At 51.7% G+C, this 19,436-nt stretch overlaps 3 protein-coding genes across 8 annotated transcripts in view; 2 read left to right on the top strand and 1 right to left on the bottom strand.

Annotated features, from left to right (window-relative positions):
* The window catches only part of FANCM (FA complementation group M), a 54,876-nt gene extending 40,014 nt beyond the window's left edge, over positions 1–14,862 (bottom strand). For 3 of the 5 annotated variants that reach the window (XM_048305811.1, XM_048305810.1, XM_048305812.1), the window contains exons 1-4: positions 14,312–14,861; positions 13,377–13,549; positions 12,419–12,496; positions 11,792–11,950 (exon numbers count right to left, since the gene is read on the bottom strand). In XM_048305811.1, coding sequence (XP_048161768.1) covers positions 11,792–11,950; positions 12,419–12,496; positions 13,377–13,549; positions 14,312–14,741 — 840 coding nt within the window. In that variant the 5' untranslated portion in view covers positions 14,742–14,861. Of the gene's footprint in view, positions 1–11,791; positions 11,951–12,418; positions 12,497–13,376; positions 13,550–14,311 lie in introns of all 5 variants that reach the window. The other 2 variants (XM_048305814.1, XM_048305809.1) reach the window with 2 other exon arrangements.
* On the top strand, positions 51–10,499 carry LOC125327004 (heme-binding protein 2-like). 2 transcript variants are annotated; one of them, XM_048305819.1, is made up of 5 exons: positions 51–283; positions 3,312–3,403; positions 4,433–4,574; positions 5,946–6,129; positions 7,104–10,499. In XM_048305819.1, the coding sequence occupies exons 1-5, from the start codon at positions 55–57 to the stop codon at positions 7,273–7,275; spliced, it is 819 nt and encodes a 272-aa protein (XP_048161776.1). In that variant the 5' UTR covers positions 51–54; the 3' UTR covers positions 7,276–10,499. The 2 variants fall into 2 exon arrangements, with proteins under 2 accessions (XP_048161776.1, XP_048161777.1); XM_048305820.1 differs by lacking the exon at positions 51–283 and adding an exon at positions 1,860–3,168 and having other exon boundaries at positions 3,274–3,403.
* A 288-nt stretch (positions 14,863–15,150) lies between the features above and the next one.
* Positions 15,151–19,400, top strand: FKBP3 (FKBP prolyl isomerase 3). The gene is made up of 7 exons (XM_048305821.1): positions 15,151–15,340; positions 15,432–15,533; positions 15,619–15,726; positions 16,231–16,366; positions 17,292–17,359; positions 18,329–18,426; positions 19,173–19,400. Exons 1-7 carry the CDS (start codon positions 15,230–15,232, stop codon positions 19,225–19,227), a joined length of 678 nt encoding a protein of 225 aa, XP_048161778.1. The 5' UTR covers positions 15,151–15,229; the 3' UTR covers positions 19,228–19,400.
* The last annotated feature ends 36 nt before the right edge of the window (positions 19,401–19,436 follow it).

Raw genomic sequence — 19,436 nt, 5'->3', positions numbered from 1 at the left:
TGCCCCCGCCCCCGGTGCCGCTATAAAGGCCCGCGGCGGCGGCGCGGAGCGGGGATGGAGACGGGCGGGTGCCGCATGGGCGGCGCGGGGCCCGGCGGCCCGGCCGCGATCACGCTGGAGGAGCTGGACGGGCTGGCCGAGGAGAGCGCCGACTCCGCGTACCACAGCCACGGCAGCAGCCTGGAGGAGGAGGCGGCCGAACGCGTGGACGACGAGGAGCAGGAGCGGCTGCTGAGCTACTGGCAGAGCGTGGGCCGGGGGCACCAGGTGGACGTGCCCCGCGGTAAGGCGCAAGCCGGGATGCGGGATTAGGGACAGGCGCGCGGGATGGCCCCGGGATAGGGCTGGGGATGCGGGACACGGCGATGAACACCCAGCAATAAACACCCAGCGAAGTCCGCTGGGAGTCTGAGACACCGAAGTGTGGCTCTGAAGCGGCTAAAGCTTCACCCAGGGCGATGCAAAGCTTTCCGTAATGGAGAGGAGCGGCTGCAGCAGCACTGGGGGGACCTATTCATACTAAAAACAACCAGTGCGAGTTTTCAGACTTAATTAACTGACTACCTGCAAAGGCATTCTTCCTAAGAATATCCCCTACACCCATCCAAAAAGTCAGTTCTTTGAGGAAAGAGGGCTGTATTTAAAAAGGGCACAGAGTAAACAAGGACTGATTTGCTTTTGACAGCGAGGCTCCCAGGCTCATTCTAGTCAGAAATTAGTTGTTTTCAATTTTAAGAAAGACTGGAGACTCTGAAAGGCTGATGAGCCAGAGAACTCCTAACTAGCAGCCGAGAGTCACTACAAGCTCAGCTCAGTCACAGACTTTAACTCTGCCCTGTCCTGCCCAGAGGAGCAGAGATCTGCAGCATCTCTGCCGTGCAGGGAACTCACCTTCCCGAGCTGGGGAGAGCCACACCTCGCCCAGACTGCCCTGGACATGACCAGTATTAAATCACTGTTCTTAGAAACCTTTCTATACTCCAACACAGCAAATTGTATCCATCCTCCTTTTCCAGCCACACCTTGAAGTCCATCTGAACTCTGTAATGCTTTAACAATGACAATTAACGTGCTAAAAGAAGGGTAAGATCGCTCTGCACAGAACTCCCTGCCTTGCCTTGCTCTCGCTGCCCCTGGAGGGGTCTCTGGGTGCAGTGCCATCCCAGAGTTTCAGCACTCACTCCAGCAGCCACGGGGTTGTGGCTGGAATGCTGGAACCTGACAGCTCCGGGATGCCCAAGGCACGGAGGGAGGGAAGAGCAGGGGGTCCCTGTTTAACACTCCCGAGTGCAGTGTGAATGCCTGGATGCAGAGCGGTCCTTAAGAGAGCTCTGGGCAGCAGAAAACCAGAGCCCTTCCCACAGAATTATCTAGTGCCTGGCATTGGAATTCCTGAGAGCCATTAGGAGGGATACAAAGTCTAAGGAATATGTCAAAAGCAGCGTTTGACCACACTTTAGCTATACAGTGTTACAGGTTTGCTCCGTGGCACTCAGCACACTTTTCAAAAACCAAGACAGAATAATACAAGATTTTTCTTCAGGTCCTGTCCAGGGCTGAAGGAGGAGGGAGGCAATGGAGGGCATTTTCCAGAAGGAGGAATCCCCCCGTGCCAAGGAGCAGACCGTGCCCCATGCCTCTGCTCCCTGGGAGCAGGCACAGGACCCGAGGGAGCAGCTGGAGCTGTGTCAGGGGGATTGGGATGGATTTTAGGGACAGGTGCTTCCCCCAGAGGGTGCTGGGCACTGCCCAGGCTCCCCAGGGAATGGGCACGGCCCCGAGGCTGCCAGAGCTCCAGGAGCGTTTGGGCAGCGCTGCCAGGGATGCCCAGGCTGGGGTTGTTGGGGGTCTGTGCAGGGCCAGGAGCTGGGCTGGGATGATCCCTGTGGATCACTGAAACCATGACTTAAGAAAACACAACCGTCCTTGTCCCTCTGCTGCCTGCCAGCCTGGCCCTGTGCAGGTGGAGCTCTCCAGACTGGGACAACACAAAGCACAGAATCACAAACTGGAGGATAAAACTCCCCAAAGGACTTTAATCAGTTGTAATCCCCATCCTCTGCCTTAACATGGAATGAAAAAAACCATACCCCCACCCCCCCCACACTTATTGATAAAGTAATCTAAAAATAGAGTTAACTTTTCTAGAGTCCTGAAAGCTTTCCTAATTGTTGGAAAATTCAGTGCTGAACTCCAATCTACTTTTATTTTTCCCTCAGCCTCCAAAGAGATCAATTTTACCTGTCAGTTATTAGTCACATTTTAAACGTTTCCCAGCAATATATTTCAAAGAAAAAGAAATGTTTACACTTAACTACAGTGTAGCTTTCTCCCTTTTATTTTTTTTCCTCCCCTTTGTTTAAGGACCTTTACTATTCCAAATAGTCTTAAGGCTAAAGCCCTGGACTGGATGCCAGGAGATGGAGGTTTGATTCCCAGCTCAGCTACAGATTTACTAAGTGACCTCGGCCAAGTTAATTCTACTGCATCTTAATTCTCCTCTTCTCTCAAACATGGATAATACTCTCTTCTCCCATCTTCCTGCCTCGTCCACTGAGACCCTGAGGCACTTCAAACTCCCAGAAAAAGGGCCCTGGGAGCTGAAACTCATCCTTTTCCTGCATGTCCAGTACATACCATGAGGCAGCAGGGCAGGAGTTCACATCCAGACTGTCAAACACTGCACGTAAAATTGAGTCTGTAATCCTCTAAGCACACAAATACCTTATCACTTCAGCTTCAGAAGGCAAGGGAGCAACTCTTGTGGAGGAAAGACTTTCCATTCCTAAGACTGACCTTCTATCCAGTTTCCAAGCCTGTCTGTCAGGGATCAACTCCTAAGCAGAATTTATTTATGACCTTCAGCGCGAATTGATGTCAGGGCAACCACAGTTACAAACACACCTTTAGACATTAAACATCCTTTGGAAATCGATTCCCACTGCAGTATTTCCTTGAGCCTGTGAACAAGAGCAGCCAACCCAAACTTATTTCACGTGGATACACACCTGAATCCAGCAGCAAAAGAGTTGCTGGAACTGGGAATGTCCCCTGCACAGAGGCAGGAAATGGGGCACAGCCAAAGCTTTCCATGGACGCTTGGGAAGCTGCAAGCACAGGGAATGGGAGAGGAAAACCTGCTCCTAACAGCACCGGGGCAGAACCCAGGTAAGCTCTCCTAGGAAAAGCTTTGTCCTCCCCCAGCAGAGAGCAAACAAAACCAGCCACAAAGAGCCCAGAGGAATGAAGCACATTTCAGTGTTGTTTCTGCAGCCTCAAGCCTCAGGTGGCAATGTGTGGTTCTGTTGCAGACATGGCAGAGCCCATCCAGCAGCTGACCAGGAATAACAACCCTCAGGAGAGACAGAGCATCCCCTTCACCCTGATCCAGCGCAAGGAGAAGGTACTGCTGCCCTTCCCAGCCTGGCTGCACACAGGGTGGCTTTCCTGGCTCCCAGGCACGGGGCTCCTCTGAAAGTTCTTTTAACTGCTTAGGATTGTGACCATCAAGTGCAAAGCACTGTAACTGTGCCACTCCCTCTCCTCTGAAACACCTCATCCCTTGAACATGTGTCATTTTCTTTTTTGCAAGGTAGAAACTGTCAGGAAAGCCAGAAGATGGCCAGGAATCACAGCCTTTGTGACATAATTAAAGAAAATCCCCTCTTACTTTGCCATTTGAAATAAAATGCCCATTTCCTTCAATTAAATCGGTGCATTTGCCCCTTTACACAGTCAATTTAATAAAACCTTAGCAAAGAGTACTTGAAAGAGATGAATATCTGAATTTAAAACCAAAAATGTACTTCTGTATCAGGGATCATTATCAAACAAAACAGCAATGTGCAAATCCATCTTATTCTCTAATAAAAAAACCAAAATTAAGGTACAGCAAATTCCTTCCAGCTCAGGAAATGTGCAAACAAATGTCTAACCTTACGCCAACAAACCATGAAAACCTTTACTGGCCATCTATGAGGACTTCTTGGCCACATTTCTTTTAAATAGATCTAGATAATTCACATTTATAAATACCATCATTTGAGTGTGTTTAATCTAAACAGTTTGGGACTCCTGACTGTTTGTGTTGTAATGAAAAGCTTGAAAGCAATTTCTCAGTATTACTGTAGCTAAAAAATAAGGTTATTCAGTGTTAATTGCAACTAAATGTTTAATAGTGCCAGCCCAAAAGATGGCAGATCTTTATTTTAAAGGAGAACTACCTAGAAATTGGCTGAAGTCAGTTTTGATCCAAAATTAGCAGTGTATTCCTTGGTTTATAGGAGGAAGGATTAAAATTCATGTTTCTTTCAAGATCATGTCACTGAGAGCTGAAAAAAAGATGCAGTTCTTGTGCTCAACTTGTATTTGTTTGCTTGATGGTTTCAGACAATTGAATTAACCCCCCAAATTGTCCTCTCTGTGTTTGCAGCTGGGAGATCTGCTCTATGAGAAAAGGCAGTATGGGAAAGCCAAGTGGGCTTGTATAAAGATGAAAGAGAAGCAGTACGAACAGAGCATCTGCCTGGGGTTCATGAAGCTCATGAGGTACATCTGTGAGCAGAACTCCTCAGGTAATGGGCACCTCAGTCCTACAGCAGAGTTAGAAAATTGTATTTCTGAACTAGCTCTTCCTAATTAGGGAGGTGCTGTGATTAGCTTTTCCCAAATACGCCACCCTATAGGGGTATCTTTCCACGACACAGCCTTTCCAGAAAAATCATAGAAATCATGGAATGGTTGGGGTTGGAAGGATGTTAAATCCCACCCAGTGCCACCCTTGGGACACCTCCCACTGTCCCAGGCTGCTCCAAGCTCTCTGCTGTAAATCTGGCATTTGCTACAGGATTTTAGGGGTTTAATGTTCACAGCAGCACTGCAATCATCTGTCAGAGTGTGATACCAAAAGGGACCAGAGTTTTCTGCCTCTTTCCCTTTCATTCAAGATATTACATTGTCCCTGTCCCAATGGACACAGACAATTTGTGGTCAAAGCATGTTTTCCACAAAGATACTCCAGTTTTAACTCAAAATAATGGCAAATCCACCATGTCCTTGAGAGCTTGTGGCTGCCTGTAAAATGTGCACCTGGTGTCCAATCCAATTTAAACTGGTTTTCACTTCCAGACATCAGTTCTCATATTTTTCATCCTCCAGTTATTACAAAGTTTTGCCATGCCCAGTGCTCTGTGCTGTAATTGAGTCAGCCCTTAAGTGTCTTTCCAAGAAAATACAAACATTGATCACAAAAGCTTTTCTTTCCTCAGGTACCTTCCCCACTCTCCCCAATCTTTTAACACTTTAACATGGTTTAAAGGTAATATTAGCTCCAGGACTGAAGGGAGTTTTTCAATCTGTACAGAAGCGAAGTTCCCCCGTCAGCCATCTCTGCTTCCCCTCCTGCAGTCCAAACACACAACAGTGCAAAAAAATACTGCAGCATTTTTAACAACAGCAAATCCTCCATGAATTCACAAAGCAGCCCCTTCTCTTGCCTACAGTTCTGTTCCCAAATATTTATATACTCTGTCTCGCACACACATGCACAAACATTTGCACACACACGCCAACTGCAAAGCACACTGAAATCATGGAACCACAGATGGTGTGGAAGGGACCTTAAAGCTCCTCCTGTTCCACCCCCTGCCATGGCAGGGACACCTCCCACTATCCCCAGGCTTCTCCAAGCCCCGTCCAGCCTGGCCTTGGACACTTCCAGGGATCCAGGGGCAGCCCCAGCTGCTCTGGGCACCCTGTGCCAGTGCTGGACTGGTACTTCCAACTTGGAGCACACCCCCCACTGCCTAAACCCTCCCAACGAAATCCTTTCACGAACCCCGTGCACTCATTTAAACAATTCAGTACGAGTTCAGCAGGCCAGCACAGCGTGCAAACCTTCTCTTGGTGTCTCCTAAATCCTCTCAAACCCCACTGTGTGTGCCCAGGGCTGTACCTGGGGATCACGGTCCCCATCGTGACCATCGTGCACACCAACGAGGCGCTGTCGGCGATGACACAGGCGGTGACAGTGGCCTATTACCTGCCCGAGGTGCTGCAGGACGAGCCCCCACACCCCTTCGACTCCGACATCATCATCGAGGAGTGGCCTGCCACCATTGTCTACAGCAGGTGAGAAATGCTTTAACTCTGCTCAACACAGGAAGAGCATGCAGTTCTCAATCTGGGCACGTTACGTTTTTTAAACCTTGTAAAAGGTAACAAACGGTAAAACTTAAATTTTCAGGAGTTGTAAAAGCTGCCTGTTGTATGAATGGGATGGTCAGGAAATAATGGTTAATTATTTATACCAGGAAAGGCTCTTCCCCCAGAGGGTGCTGGGCACTGCCCAGGCTCCCCAGGGAATGGGCACGGCCCCGAGGCTGCCAGAGCTCCAGGAGCGTTTGGGCAGCGCTGCCAGGGATGCCCAGGGTGGGGTTGTTGGGGGGTCTGGGCAGGGACAGGAGCTGGACTCCACAATCCTTGTGGGTCCCTCCCAGCTCAGGATATTCTACATTTATATCAATTACTTGGTAAAATGATGCATCTGTAAATGTGTGATAAAACACACATTTTTATGGTTATGCTCAGTAGTCAGGAACAAAGCTTCCAACACGGCACAAAAAATATTATGAAAAAGTTGTTTGGGATCAGTCATGGTCAGTACCACTGGTGAAACACAACCAAGTAATTCAGAGGGCATTTCTAGTCTCTGGAAAAATAGTGGGTTTAAAAAGAACCACGGTCTTTTTTAAAGAAAAGACCTTTGAGATCATCAAATTCAATCTATGACCTAACACCACCTTGCCAACTAAACCACGGCACTGAGCGCCACATCCAGGCTTTCCTCAAACATCTCCAGGGATGGCGATTCCACCACCTCCCTGGGCAGCCCTTTCCAACGCCCAATCACTCTTTCTGTGAGGTGCTTTTTCCTGATGTCCAGCCTAAACCTCCCCTGGTGCAGCTGAGGGCTGTCGTCCCCTTTTGTCCCGTGGCGGTTCCCTGGGAGCAGAGCCACCCCCTCCAGGCTGCACCCTCCTGTCAGGGAGCTGCGGGCTGCAGCCGCAGTGGATCTGAACTCGCTATCGAGGTGACCATTGCAGGAGCTTCCGAGGGATCACCAACGAAGACTCGATCATGAGAGAGATCAACCTGCTGGCAGCCATCCTGGAGAGCCCCGAGCTGTGCCTGCGGGACACGTTCATCATCGCCGGCTACACCAACCCGGCCGCCGCCAACCGCCACAACGAGATCTGGTTCCTGCAGCGGCCCTGAGCTCCTGCAGCGGCCCTGAGCTCCTGCAGCGGCCCTGAGCTCCTGCTGCTGCCCCGCCGAGCTCCTGCTGCTGCCCCGCCGAGCTCCTGCTGCTGCCCCGCCGAGCTCCTGCTGCGGCCCTGAGCTCCTGCAGCGGCCCTGAGCTCCTGCTGCCGCCCCGCCGAGCTCCTGCTGCCGCCCCGCCGAGCTCCTGCTGCCGCCCCGCCGAGCTCCTGCCGCGGCCCCGAGCTCCTGCTGCCGCCCCGCCGAGCTCCTGCTGCGGCCCCGCCGAGCTCCTGCTGCCGCCCCGCCGAGCCCCTGCTGCCGCCCCGCCGAGCCTCCTCCCCGCCGCCTCCCCGGGGAGCCGGCGCAGCCCTGTCCCCCCTCCCAGCTCAGCAAAGGGGCTCTCAGCTGGCTGAGGGAGAACCGGCCCAGCCCAGCCCCAGCCCGAGGTCACGCCCCACACACAGATCCCTACGGCAACTCTGACAGCTTTTACACAAATTTAATGGAGGGTTTGAGCACTTTAAAAGTTAGTTCATCTTATCCTTTTATTTTTTTTACAAGGTAAGGGAGGCAGAGACCTCTCCCTTCATCCATTTTTTGGCATCCCTAGCCTGCTTGTGGCTCAGGATGGTCCCTGGGGACATCCTGGAGCGCTAGCCTGCTCTGGTGCTGCACAAAGACCCCGCTGGGGCTTTTAGTGGGACATACCAAACCCACCCCACACAGGCAGAGAAAGAATGTCCAGGTCTTAGTTCCTGAAGAGAACTACCAGATCTATCCCATTGGGATTAAAGCACGGAGCAAGAACAGGCCAGTGCTGACAGCTGTGGCACAGAGAGCCCCAGTGCTTACCTCAGAAAGCTCCCAACCAAAGCACCCCGAGTCTGGAGAAGAGACCAAAAAGGCACCACAGCCCCACTGCTCGTTCAAGTGTTGACAGCAAAATTACGGGTTACCTTCACCACACCCCCCAGGAACCCCATGACTGCCTCTGGCTTTCCTAAGGACACACTGGTTACTTTTAACTCCAGCTTTCTGAACAGTTTATCCTCACAGCTCTGCTGGATGTTGAAACACTGCAGCTGGAGTAAACTGTTCAGAACTTCTGACGCTGCTCTGGCAGCCCCACGCTATTAATGGGATAAACGACACAAATACAGAGAAAATCCCAGCCAGGAGTGACCTCGGGCAGCCACCTCTGCTGAGGGCAGGGCCAGGCAGAGCTGGCTGCTCCAGGCACCACAGCCAGGCTGGAGCATCCCCAGGGATGGGAGCCCACAGCCCCTCTGGGCCCTGTCCCAGTGTCTGACCACCCTCACTGTGAGAGTTTCTTCTTCTTCTATCAATCTGTTGTTTGTTTTGCCCCTCACCCCTATGATAACCCTTCAGCTGCCAGCCTGGCTCGCTGCAGAGGCTGAGCTCCCACATTGCAGAGCCCCCAGAAGGTCTGGGAGCAGCATTCCCGCTGCTCCACAGAGCCCAAAAGCACCTACTGCACTTTAGAATCAGGGTAGCAAACAATTCTGCTCTCCAAAATCCCTCCCTAATGTCTCCCCTTACTGATAAGAGGGTAGAGCTTATTCTTGATAGAAGTGAATGTCTTTTTATATAAAATTCACTGAGTACATCACCAGCATTATTTATTGATTACAGGATTTAGGGTTTCAACAGAGCTTCTGTGCTCTTTAATTACAACACAGACCAGCAAGCAGAGCCAGTGGCTGCTAACTCACAGCAGGGTGAAAAAATAACTCCAGAAATGGATTTGTGGAGGGCTTCTGAAAGAACCTGAAGCCTCCTGGTCCCACAGGGCTCTGTGCTCAATCCAAAACCTCTCCCTGAGCAGCAGGATCACAGTGGTCCTGGTTTAAGTGGGACCAAGGTGCCCTCTGGTGCCTGCTGGGCATGGAGATTCCTTGGGAAGCAGCAAGGAGAGGGGAAAAAGGAAATAGAAAATAAGAGAGAGACACAAAAACCTTCGTTTTAACACAAACCACGAATCTTTATGGGCAGGGAAAAAAACCCACCCAAATCAACTAAAATGCAATACAGTGTCACCGCCTGGGAAAAGGAAAATTAAAAATGCCAGCCAGCATTAAACTAAAAGCTCTTAAATAGAGAAAAACAGTAAAAATATTCTAAAACCTGAGGTGAATAGAGGGCCCAAGGAGGCATTAAATAAAAGGTTTTGTTCTCATATCCTCCCCCAGATTTTTATAAGAGCAAACAAAAGTAATTTTCACCTTTGACAAGATTTTATGGCAAATTAAAGACGTTTCTGCCATCTGATTGCTTTTGCCAGTTAGAGAAATTCTCGTAATGCTTTGGCACAACAGACGTTGGATAGCTCCTGCAAGCAGTGAAATCCTCACCACAGAGCACCAGCTTGTCCATCACTTCCATTTTGGCCCTCTCCTGCAAAAGCATTGCTGTGTCTCACGTCCCTGTCCATAGGCAGCCCGACCCTCCTGAGACTCAGCTCGCCGTGGGGGACGTTCCAGAGACGTCCCTGAAGCACGAGCAGAGCTCTCTGAGTGTGCTGATAGCCACCCACAGCCCGCTGCTCCCTGCTGTTCATGGCAAACTGTGAATTCCAACATAGCTTTTGTTTCTTTTGACTCCTGTTAGATGGCTTCTGCTGCTGAGACAAAAACTACTTCAGCTCCAGTTTGGAGATACACTTCATGGCTTGGTACCAACAGCTGTCACTGGCCCTCACCAGCACAGGGACCACCAGCTCCAGTGTTTAGCTGACACTCAATACAGTTTATTTGGTTGTAACACCAGTGAATGCCAAGCAAACACCACTCTTACTCAGATCTGAGAACATCATGTCAAGCAGGATGACCTAGAACAGGTATTTTGTTATCCATCCGTAGCTCTGCTTTGGGAGCCACTCATGGATTTTCAGTTTTGATGGGAAGTTATTAGGCTTCCACTCATGAAAGGAGGTAATAAAACAGCATTCACCCCTGTTTTTGGAAGATTAAATGATGTAGCCTTAACAGGTAAGTGTTATCCTGCATACTGTGTATTTTCCAAACAAGAGTTAGTGCCTAAAAAGTTTATTCCAGCTATTGTGATACTCAGGGCCTTGCTTATTGTATGTAAAGACATCTCAACAGAGCTCCTCTGGCATTGTTGCGCTGTGCTGTTTGATGCTGTCCTTCGTTCTCACTGAAACGTTGTCTTGTTTACTGGTACTGTTTGTCACAATTAAAGAGAATGATTCTACTGTGCACAGGACACCTGGCTCTCGTTCTTGGAGCAGACACAGGTGCTTTTGCTCTCCTGCCTTTGGATGCTGCTCTGACTTTACAAAAGCCATTTAAGCCCTAAATTTGCAATGGTCACCTCAAGAGCAGAACCTGAGGTCCAGGAGCCACTTCCCCACGTGCTGAGGCCTCCAGAACTGAGGCTTGGCCTTGGCACACACTGCAAACCATCCCTTCACCCCCTGTGTTACTAGAAGTCGAGTTCTCCAGTAAAGCAGCAGCAATTCAAATGCAAATAGCAGACCAGAGAAAGGAAACAGAAACACTGCAGGCAAAGCTCATGTAGCCAAACCAACATGCTTATTGCAGGTTAAATCCCAAGTGAAACCCCCCAAAATAAACCCCTGCACTCAACAGAGCATTCGGAAGCACCTGCAGTGATGCAAAACTACTTCAAAGTTTCTCTTTATCAGAGGAAGTTCCTCATTTAAACACTCTCAGGTCACTGGGTTGAAAACAGCTGATGCACTCACAAGTTTTTGCCTTCCAGTGCTCCTCACAAAACTACACCAAAATCAATCAGCTTTAACCAAAACCATGCTCTGAGGCCAACAGCCTGATACATAACTTACTCCTAATTTTTTATGCCTCTCACTGAACAAAGAGCAGATATTCTGAACTTTTTAAAGTGGTATCTTATATAACATCATTTGCCTACCAGTACCTCAGTAGGAAGGCACAGATCACCGAGTTACAATTGACTGACAAACAGCTCTGGCCCCCAAAAATTTCTCCTATATTTGGGCATTACAGATTGGTAAAAAGAAAAAGATATCATCATCATCGAAATAGGCTCAAAATAAACCAATTAAAAAAACCTCCAGGAGAACTAATTACACTCACAGATGACTTAAAGCTCTAAAGAATATTCTTAATCAGAGAAAATGTTCCAGTGCACACACACAGATTCCTTAAGGCATTCTCAACATCTTAATACTCCTGAATTCAGCCAAATGCAGAAACCTCAGTTTAGGTCTGGGGTCAATTTTGCAAAGACTCCTGAAAGAGGGTGAGGAAACAAATTGGATTGCAAGTTTTCCACCTGAGCTTTTCAAGTTACTGCAAGGTAAAAGGTGTCCTTGGTGCAAAGTGAAACTGCAGCTGCTGCAACTGAAACCGTGTTGCTTAATTTACCTTCTAATCAATGTTAATTACATAGGAAAGTGTTGCCTTTATAAACCTCTGCAAGTCTAGATGGAGATGATAAAACACTTACTGTCACTGGCCACTGACCAAAAAGGAAATGCAGCGCTCACCTTGATGTAAGTGTTCTGAATTTCTACCAGTTCTTCCCCAAGTGGAACTACAATTTTTTCCACTTGTCTCTCGTGAGAATAAGGCTGAATTTCTGGAGAATCTTCAGCACACACCTCTATCTGAGCAATCAGCAAGTTGGAGATAACTTGTTGCACAGCCTGGCAAAGAAGCCACAAAAACAAAGTAACTATTTCCATGTTTTAGCAGGTCTTAAACAGAATTGTAAGGAAAAGGCACCCATTACCTGTGACGAAAAAGGAAAGGAAGGTCAGGAAATAGAATCCCAGACTGGCTGGGGTTGGAAAGGAGCCTTAAATCCCAGCCCTGCCATGGCAGGGACACCTCCCACTGTCCCAGGCTGCTCCAAACCCCAGTGTCCAACCTGGCCTGGGACACTGCCAGGGATCCAGGGGCAGCCCCAGCTGCTCTGGGCACTCCTCACAAATAAATAATATATGGTTTATAGCATGAAAAGCACCAAGCCTCAACAAGTAATGGACTGCAGAGAGATTCAGTCTTGATGTGGAATTCTAATGGACTTCAGGACCCTGCAGAGGCTTCAGGCAAAAGAACAGAGCTTCCACTCAACCTTGATTATTTAAGTCTTGCAAGAAGCTTGGGCTCACCTTGGTGTCACTGCCAGGGGTGGCACTCAGGGCCAGGACCCGGAACTGATTTGTGTATTTGCTCAGCTCCCTCACCACCTAAGAACAGGAAAGTTTCATTAATGCCCTTAAAGGAGATTATTTGCTTGTACAAACTACATCAATGAAAATACCCACTAAGGAGGAAAGGCTTAACAAAACACACTAAAAATATTGAATCCCAGAATGGGATTGGGTTGGAAGGGACCTTAAATCCCACCCAGTTCCACTCCTGCCATGGCAGGGATACCTCCCACTGTCCCAGGCTGCTCCCAGCCCCAATGTCCAGCCTGGCCTTGGGCACTGCCAGGGATCCAGGGGCAGCCTGGAAATGTACCAAGAACAACCTTGGCAAATTATGAAATATTTTCTCCCTTGATTTAACAAAAGTATTGACAGCCCACTAACTCAGGAGAGCTGCCAAAATGTGAGTCGGAAGAAAAACTCTAAAACAAGTAAATCATGGATGATTAATTCCATGAAATCTGAACTCCACAAAATATCCAGTAAATTCCTCCAGTGGATCAAAGCAACTTCTTACATCACCTATTGCTCTGAGGAAATTAACCCATGATACTACAACAAACTCTTGGCTAATGAACACTAACCCCAAATATAAAAAGAAATCTTAAACTGATATTACTCTGTTAAAGAACCTTACAAAAAAAACCTTACAGTTTTTTTTAAACTGCCCAGCCAAAAGTATTTTTAAACCAAAATTACAATCTAATGTAGGCATTCAAAAAATACCTTATAGGTATTATTAATAAACAAGGCAATGACAACACACAGGAGTGTTGAATCTCTTTCAAACAAAGTTAAGGACCTCAAGGACAATCTCCCACAGCTGTGACAGGGGCACTTTATGGAGATCCTGTAAATAATTTTGGGGAAGGTTTTTGTAACTGGGAGAGAAGAGTGGGGGTGGCTCCAGCCCTACCTGGCAGTAGGCATGATTGCCAAGGGCTTTGTGGGCTTCATCAATAACCAGACATTTGATCTCCACAGCAGGACAGGTCCCACGGGAAAGGTCATTGACCATTATCTGAGGTGTGAGGAAAAAGACTCTCTTGGTATTCCACAGCTCCCGCCGGCCCAGAGCCTGGGTTCCTCCTAGAAATAAAACAAATAACATCAGGGAACTGGTTTACTGGGAATAAAGTATGGCCTGTGACCTGAGAGCGATAGGGCTGGCAGACACATAAAATTATGGAATGGTTTGGGTTGAAAAGGGACCTTAAATCCCACCCAGTGCCAGCCCTGCCATGGCAGGGACACCTCCCACTGTCCCAGGCTGCTCCCAGCCCCAATGTCCAGCCTGGCCTTGGGCACTGCCAGGGATCCAGGGGCAGCCACCCTCACTGAATACAATGACTGGGAAAAGGTTTTTTCCATTAAAAAGTTAAATCCAGAAGCATGGTAAGACTGGGAAGCTCAAGATGTCTCATAGCTGCCCACTGCCCTACACATCATTTAAAGCACCTCTGGGAAAGGTCTGGGCCAAAAGAGAGCTCATGGGTTCAGTCATTAAGGCTATTGCTCCAGTGAGTAACAAACTGCAGCTCAGGGGGTCCGAAAAAACTTTATAAAAAGCGGCAAGGAAAGCAACAAGTGGAGGGAAGGAGCGGGGGGAAAGCTAGAAAAAGGATAAAAAGCGTCATTATTCTTTGGCTTAACCATCACACAGAGCCCTCTGCGTGTGCAGCCACCCGCAGGCTGCGACCCACGGAGCTGCGCCCCAGCGCTTCACCCTTTACACGGATGACCTGGGGTTTTACCTACTGCGAAACCAGCAGTTAACCCTCCAAACACCCCTCACGTTGTATTTTTTCCCCCTGCGCTGTGGCTTTTCACCCCTCGGGCAGCAGCCCGTACCTGTCATCTCCGCCATGTCCCGGGCCGGGATGCCCATGACGCGGCCGCACGCCTCCATCTGCTGGGCCACCAGCGGCTTGGTGGGGGCGAGGAACAGCACCTTCCCCGAGGGGAACCAGCGGTAGAAGTTGTACATGACCACGGCGGCCACGAAGGTCTTGCCCAGCCCCGTGGGCAGGCACACGAGGGTGTTGGCCAGCAGCGCGGCGCCGGCCATGCGCTCCTGGTACGGGCGCACCGGCAGGTTGGTGGGGTAGATCCAGATGGACCCCGCCGCCTCGCTGAACCCCTCCACCGGGCCGGGGTCGGCCGCGGCCGCGGCTGCCAGCAGCAGGTCGTCATCGCTGTCGCCGCCCGCGTCCCTCGGCTCGGTTTTGCTCTGGGGCGCCCGCCAGACCTGCGGCAGAGTGCGCTGCCGGCCGCCGCTCATCCTGCCCCGCGCCGCTTCCCGCACGCCGCCATTTTAGCCCTGCCCGAAGCTTGAAATCGCCGCCGAGAGGCACGGGGAGCCGCCTCCCGGCCCTCCCCTTCTCCCCCGGGCCGCGTCCCGGCCCTCCCCTTCTCCCCCGGGCCGCGTCCCGGCCCTCCCCTTCTCCCCGGGCCGTGTCCCGGCCCTCCCCTTGCCCTGCGGCTCCCGCTAGCCCGAGGCAATCCCGCTGCCGCTGCTCTCGCTCACGGCGCTCCCCGGCCGCCACGAGGCGGCGCCATTTTGCCCCTCCCTCGGCGCCGCCACCGCCCTGAAACCTCCCCGGAGGCTCGGCCGGGGGTGAAGGGGAGGGCCCGAAGGCGGCTTCCCGACCCTCCCCTTCTGCCCCGGCCCTCCCCTTCTGCCCCGGCCCTCTCCCGGCCCGCCCCTTCTCCCTCCCGGGCGGCTGCCAGCCCTCCTCTCCGGAGGAGGAGCAGGAGGCGGGTGGGAAAATGGCGGCGGCCGCGGGCCCGGCGCAGCCCTGGAGCGCCGAGGAGCTGCGGAGCGAGGCGCTGGCCAAGAAGGAGATCATCAAATTCCTGCAGGAGCACGCGGCGCAGGCGGTAATTGCGGGGGATAATAAATAATTTGGAGTTGCGTATGGGAGGTTTGGGGTTTTTTTCCCCCCCACCATCTCACGCGCGTGTCCCGCAGTTCCTGGCGGAGCACAAGCTGCTGGGGCAGGTGAAGAACGTGGCGAAGACGGCGAATAAGGAGCAGCTGATCGCGGCTTACACGCAGCTCTTCCACACGCAGGTGAGGGCAGGGGGCGGCGGGGATGGAGCCGGGGCTCGGGCAGGGCTGGGGCGGTGGATGCGGCTCCTCATCCTTCCCCTCGCAGCGCTTCAAGGGCACGGACGGCGCCGAGAAGGCGGCGGAGAAGGCGAAGCCCGCCAAGGCGGAGGAGGCCAAGGGGAAGGCGGTGAAGGCTGAGGAGGCTGTGGAGGAGGTGGGTGTGATGCCCTCACCTCGCGTTTTTCGCGTGGAAAGCCAGATTAGCCCGGCCACTTGTCCCGGGGTGAGGGTTAGGGGGATCTCAGAGAAAGGCTCTTCCCCCAGAGGCTGCTGGGCACTGCCCAGGCTCCCCAGGGAATGGGCACGGCCCCGAGGCTGCCAGAGCTCCAGGAGCGTTTGGACAGCGCTGCCAGGGATGCCCAGGCTGGGGTTGTTGGGGGGTCTGTGCAGGGCCAGGGGTTGGGCTGGGTGGTCTTTGGGAATCTTTTCCCGTTCAAGAGATTGTGTGATCCTAAGTCTTCAAAACCCTGGTTACACCAAAGTCCAGTGTTTGTACCCACCTTAACCTGAACCTGCTGCAAATGTTGCAGCCCTGCAGTAACATGAATACATCATTCACTAACAGTGTCTTCTTTTATGCCTTCAACTCAGTGGTTGTTCAATCTTGAGTGTATCTGAGACTAGCCTGCCAGTCCTAACTCTCTTTTTATAACCTTAGGGGCCACCAAAGTACACAAAATCCATTTTAAAGAAGGGCGATAAAACCAACTTCCCGAAGAAAGGAGACACTGTCCATTGCTGGTACACGGGAAAGCTGCAGGATGGGACAGTCTTCGATACCAATATTCAATCAAGTAAGGTTATGGATATATAGATGTGCAGATAAACTGTTTGGGTTGGTTGCAAATGCTTCCGGAGGGAATTACCTGGGCTCCTCCAGCAGATTCGGGCAGGGGTTTGCCTCTGGAAGGTGTCTGGGGGCATTCCTGACAAACAGCTTCATCATGGTGGTGTGGAGCTGCCGGGTGTCCTGCAGCTCCCGGATCCATGAGGCAGCGCAGGGCAGTATTTTAGGACTGGCTGGTGTCAAGTGACACAGCTGCATCCTGCCAGCCCTGGCTTCTGGCATTCCAGGCCTGGGGAATGTGGAATGCAGGGAGTCAATCCGGGCTAGAGCTGCTTCGGGGGCGGGGGCAGTGAGATGGTTCCTACAGAACTCTGGCACCAGCAGTGTCCTTAATTTCTCTAAACAAACACACCCTGGGGCCCTTCTGTGGTAAATCTTTAAATTTGGAGGCACTGGACTGAGAGGGATTTGAGTACTCCAGTGTGCAATATTCCCTGCTGGTGTTTTTGTGACAGATCAGAGGATTTGGGGGTATGAAATTGTGCAATACTGGAAAGGCTTTCCCAGCAGTGATGTGCCACACTCAGGAGCAGCATTCCAGAGTCACTGGAATACTCTCTGTAATTCCTTGTATCTGTACATTCCCTGTTGGATTTCTTCAGTTCCTTAATATGTCCATGCCTTGTACAGTCAACCTGAGTAATTCAGGAATGAGTCTGTGGGGTTTGAAAGATGCTTTGGTGCAGCTTGAACATTTAATGAAGTTTTTAGTGCACAGCACTAATATTTCCCCTGAAAATCTGATACTGGGCTAAAAATAATATTATACAGACAGATATTTGTATAAAGCACGATTGTAATGGCAGTTTTACCCAAAGTGTGGAGTGTGCTGGTGTGATGTTGAAGCAAATGAACATAAACCTCTTTTCCAGGTTCAAAGAAGAAAAAAGCAGCCAAGCCCTTGAGTTTCAAAGTTGGCATAGGAAAAGTGATCCGAGGTGTAAGTAGAGCATTAAGGGCTCCCTCAGAGTCCCCGGGGAGCTTCATTCTGTGATTTATGACTGGGCTGCAGTTTTTGGGCTGTTCTGTCTCTGGTGGAGGCAAATTGCAAGGGATTACCCTGGGAGGGTGGAACATTCGTCCTCAGAGTGATTCCCTCCTTAGGCAGTGCATGGAGAACAGGCTCTGTTCCCTGGGATCAGCCCAGCCTCGGGCTCCTGTCAGTCTCTCACAGCAGCCAAGGCTCTTGGGATCCTGGGGCTCCATCCATCCCTGTGTGCATTCCCTGGGCTTTACTCTGTGCTAGGGCTGGACAGCCCTTTCCATGGGGAAATTCCTGCTGCTGTCCACCCTGAGCCTGCCCTGGCCCAGCCTGAGGCCGTTCCCTCTCCTCCTGTCCCTGTTCCCTGCCAGCAGAGCCCGACCCCCCCGGCTGCCCCCTCCTGTCAGGGACTTGTGCAGAGCCACAAGGTCCCCCCTGAGCTCCTTTGCTCCAGGCTGAGCAGGAGAAAGTCGTGCTGTGGGATGGGGTTGGAGCTGGGAAGGGGACAGTGCCCATGGGCAGTGGGCAGCGCTGCAGGAGCAGCAGTGGCCCGGGTTTATCCCTGTGTTTATCCCGTGTTTGTGGGTGCCAGAGCCTTCCCTCCATGGGGACACAGCACCAACCCCTGGGCACTCCTGGTGGGCTGCTGGGAAGGGAATACTGAACCGGGGAATGGTGATGGAAACAGGCGTGTTCCCATCGCTCCCTGTGTCATCCCAGCAGGGAGCACGGCTCTGCTCTGTGGGAGCTGTGGGAGCTGTGGGAGCAGGGCACGCCCACCCCCCAGGGTGTTCCACAGAGCTGGGGAGGATGCCCGGGGCTGTGAGGGGATTCCCGGAGCCGCAGGAAGAGCTGGGCAGTGCAGTGGCTGTTGTCCCCGCGGGGCCCTGCCCCGGCACCGGCTGGAGCTGCTCTCTGTCCTTGCAGTGGGATGAGGCCCTGCTGACCATGAGCAAAGGAGAGAAGGCCCAGCTGGAGATCGAGCCCGAGTGGGCCTATGGCAAGAAGGGGCAGCCTGATGCCAAGTATCCTTCCGTGACCTCTGACTCCTTAGGGAACCTGGGAATGCTGGGGGCACTGAGGCGCTTTATGGACAGGAATATTACAGCGGGGTTCACCTGTTAGAGCAGGCTCAGGATATTCCCACTCAGGGCATCCAGGGCACTTCCTGGGGGGTGCAATTGCCCTTCTAGTTTGGAGAAAAACTCGTGCAGGGGGAACTTGCTGCTTTTTTCCACCTGCATTTTTATTCCAGCTGCTTCCAAGTGCTTATGCCTGATGGGGATCCTAACGAGTGTAGGGAGACAGGAGGGGAGTTACCTGCTGCAGCTGTAGGGACAGAGTTACAGTTGGTTCTGGGATACAGCTGAAGTAGGGGGTAGAGGAGTGTTCCTGCAGCGTTTGCTGCAGCCCTGTTTCTTGTTTCCAACACTTCTGGAGGAGGGGAAGGGATTGTTCTGTGCTGGAATCCTGTAATCTGAGGAGCTGCCTGGACGCTTCTCCCCTGTTGACAGTGGAACAGCGTAACCTCCCCTGCCCCAAAGCTGCAGACAAGGCTGGGGCAGCTCAGGGGAATGAGGAGCAGGGAGTGCTGCTGAAGGTATCCATGGAGCTGGCCCTGTCCCCTGACAGCTCCTGCTGGATCCAGGGTGTCCAGCCGGATCAGGGACATCCCAGGGACACGGGAGAGGCCGGGGAGCAGCTGGGGACTCCCTGCCCCGGGAGGGGTCACTGCAGGGGCTGTTTCAGCTTCCTTAACACTTGCCAACAGGATCCCACCGAATGCAAAACTGTTCTTTGAAGTGGAGCTGGTGGATATTGAATGAAGAATTCCCCCTGCTGCTGGGAATCTGTTTCTGCCACAGAGAGCTTCCTGCCGGTGGTGTTGTAACTCCTGGCTCCGGTCACAGCGGTGCCTTTCTGGAGCTGAGTGCTGAGTGTTGTCCCCGCCCCGCTGCTGCACAGCGGCAGCCCCCCACTAAACCGCGTTTGTACCTGCCAGTGCCTCCCTTCTTTGTGTCTGTGCTCGCCCCGC

The sequence above is a fragment of the Corvus hawaiiensis genome, chromosome 6, assembly GCF_020740725.1.
Source record: "Corvus hawaiiensis isolate bCorHaw1 chromosome 6, bCorHaw1.pri.cur, whole genome shotgun sequence".
In the NCBI taxonomy this organism is placed as follows: domain Eukaryota; kingdom Metazoa; phylum Chordata; class Aves; order Passeriformes; family Corvidae; genus Corvus; species Corvus hawaiiensis.
Note: the sequence above shows the minus strand (reverse complement) of the source record. Positions and strands in the feature narration are given on the sequence as shown.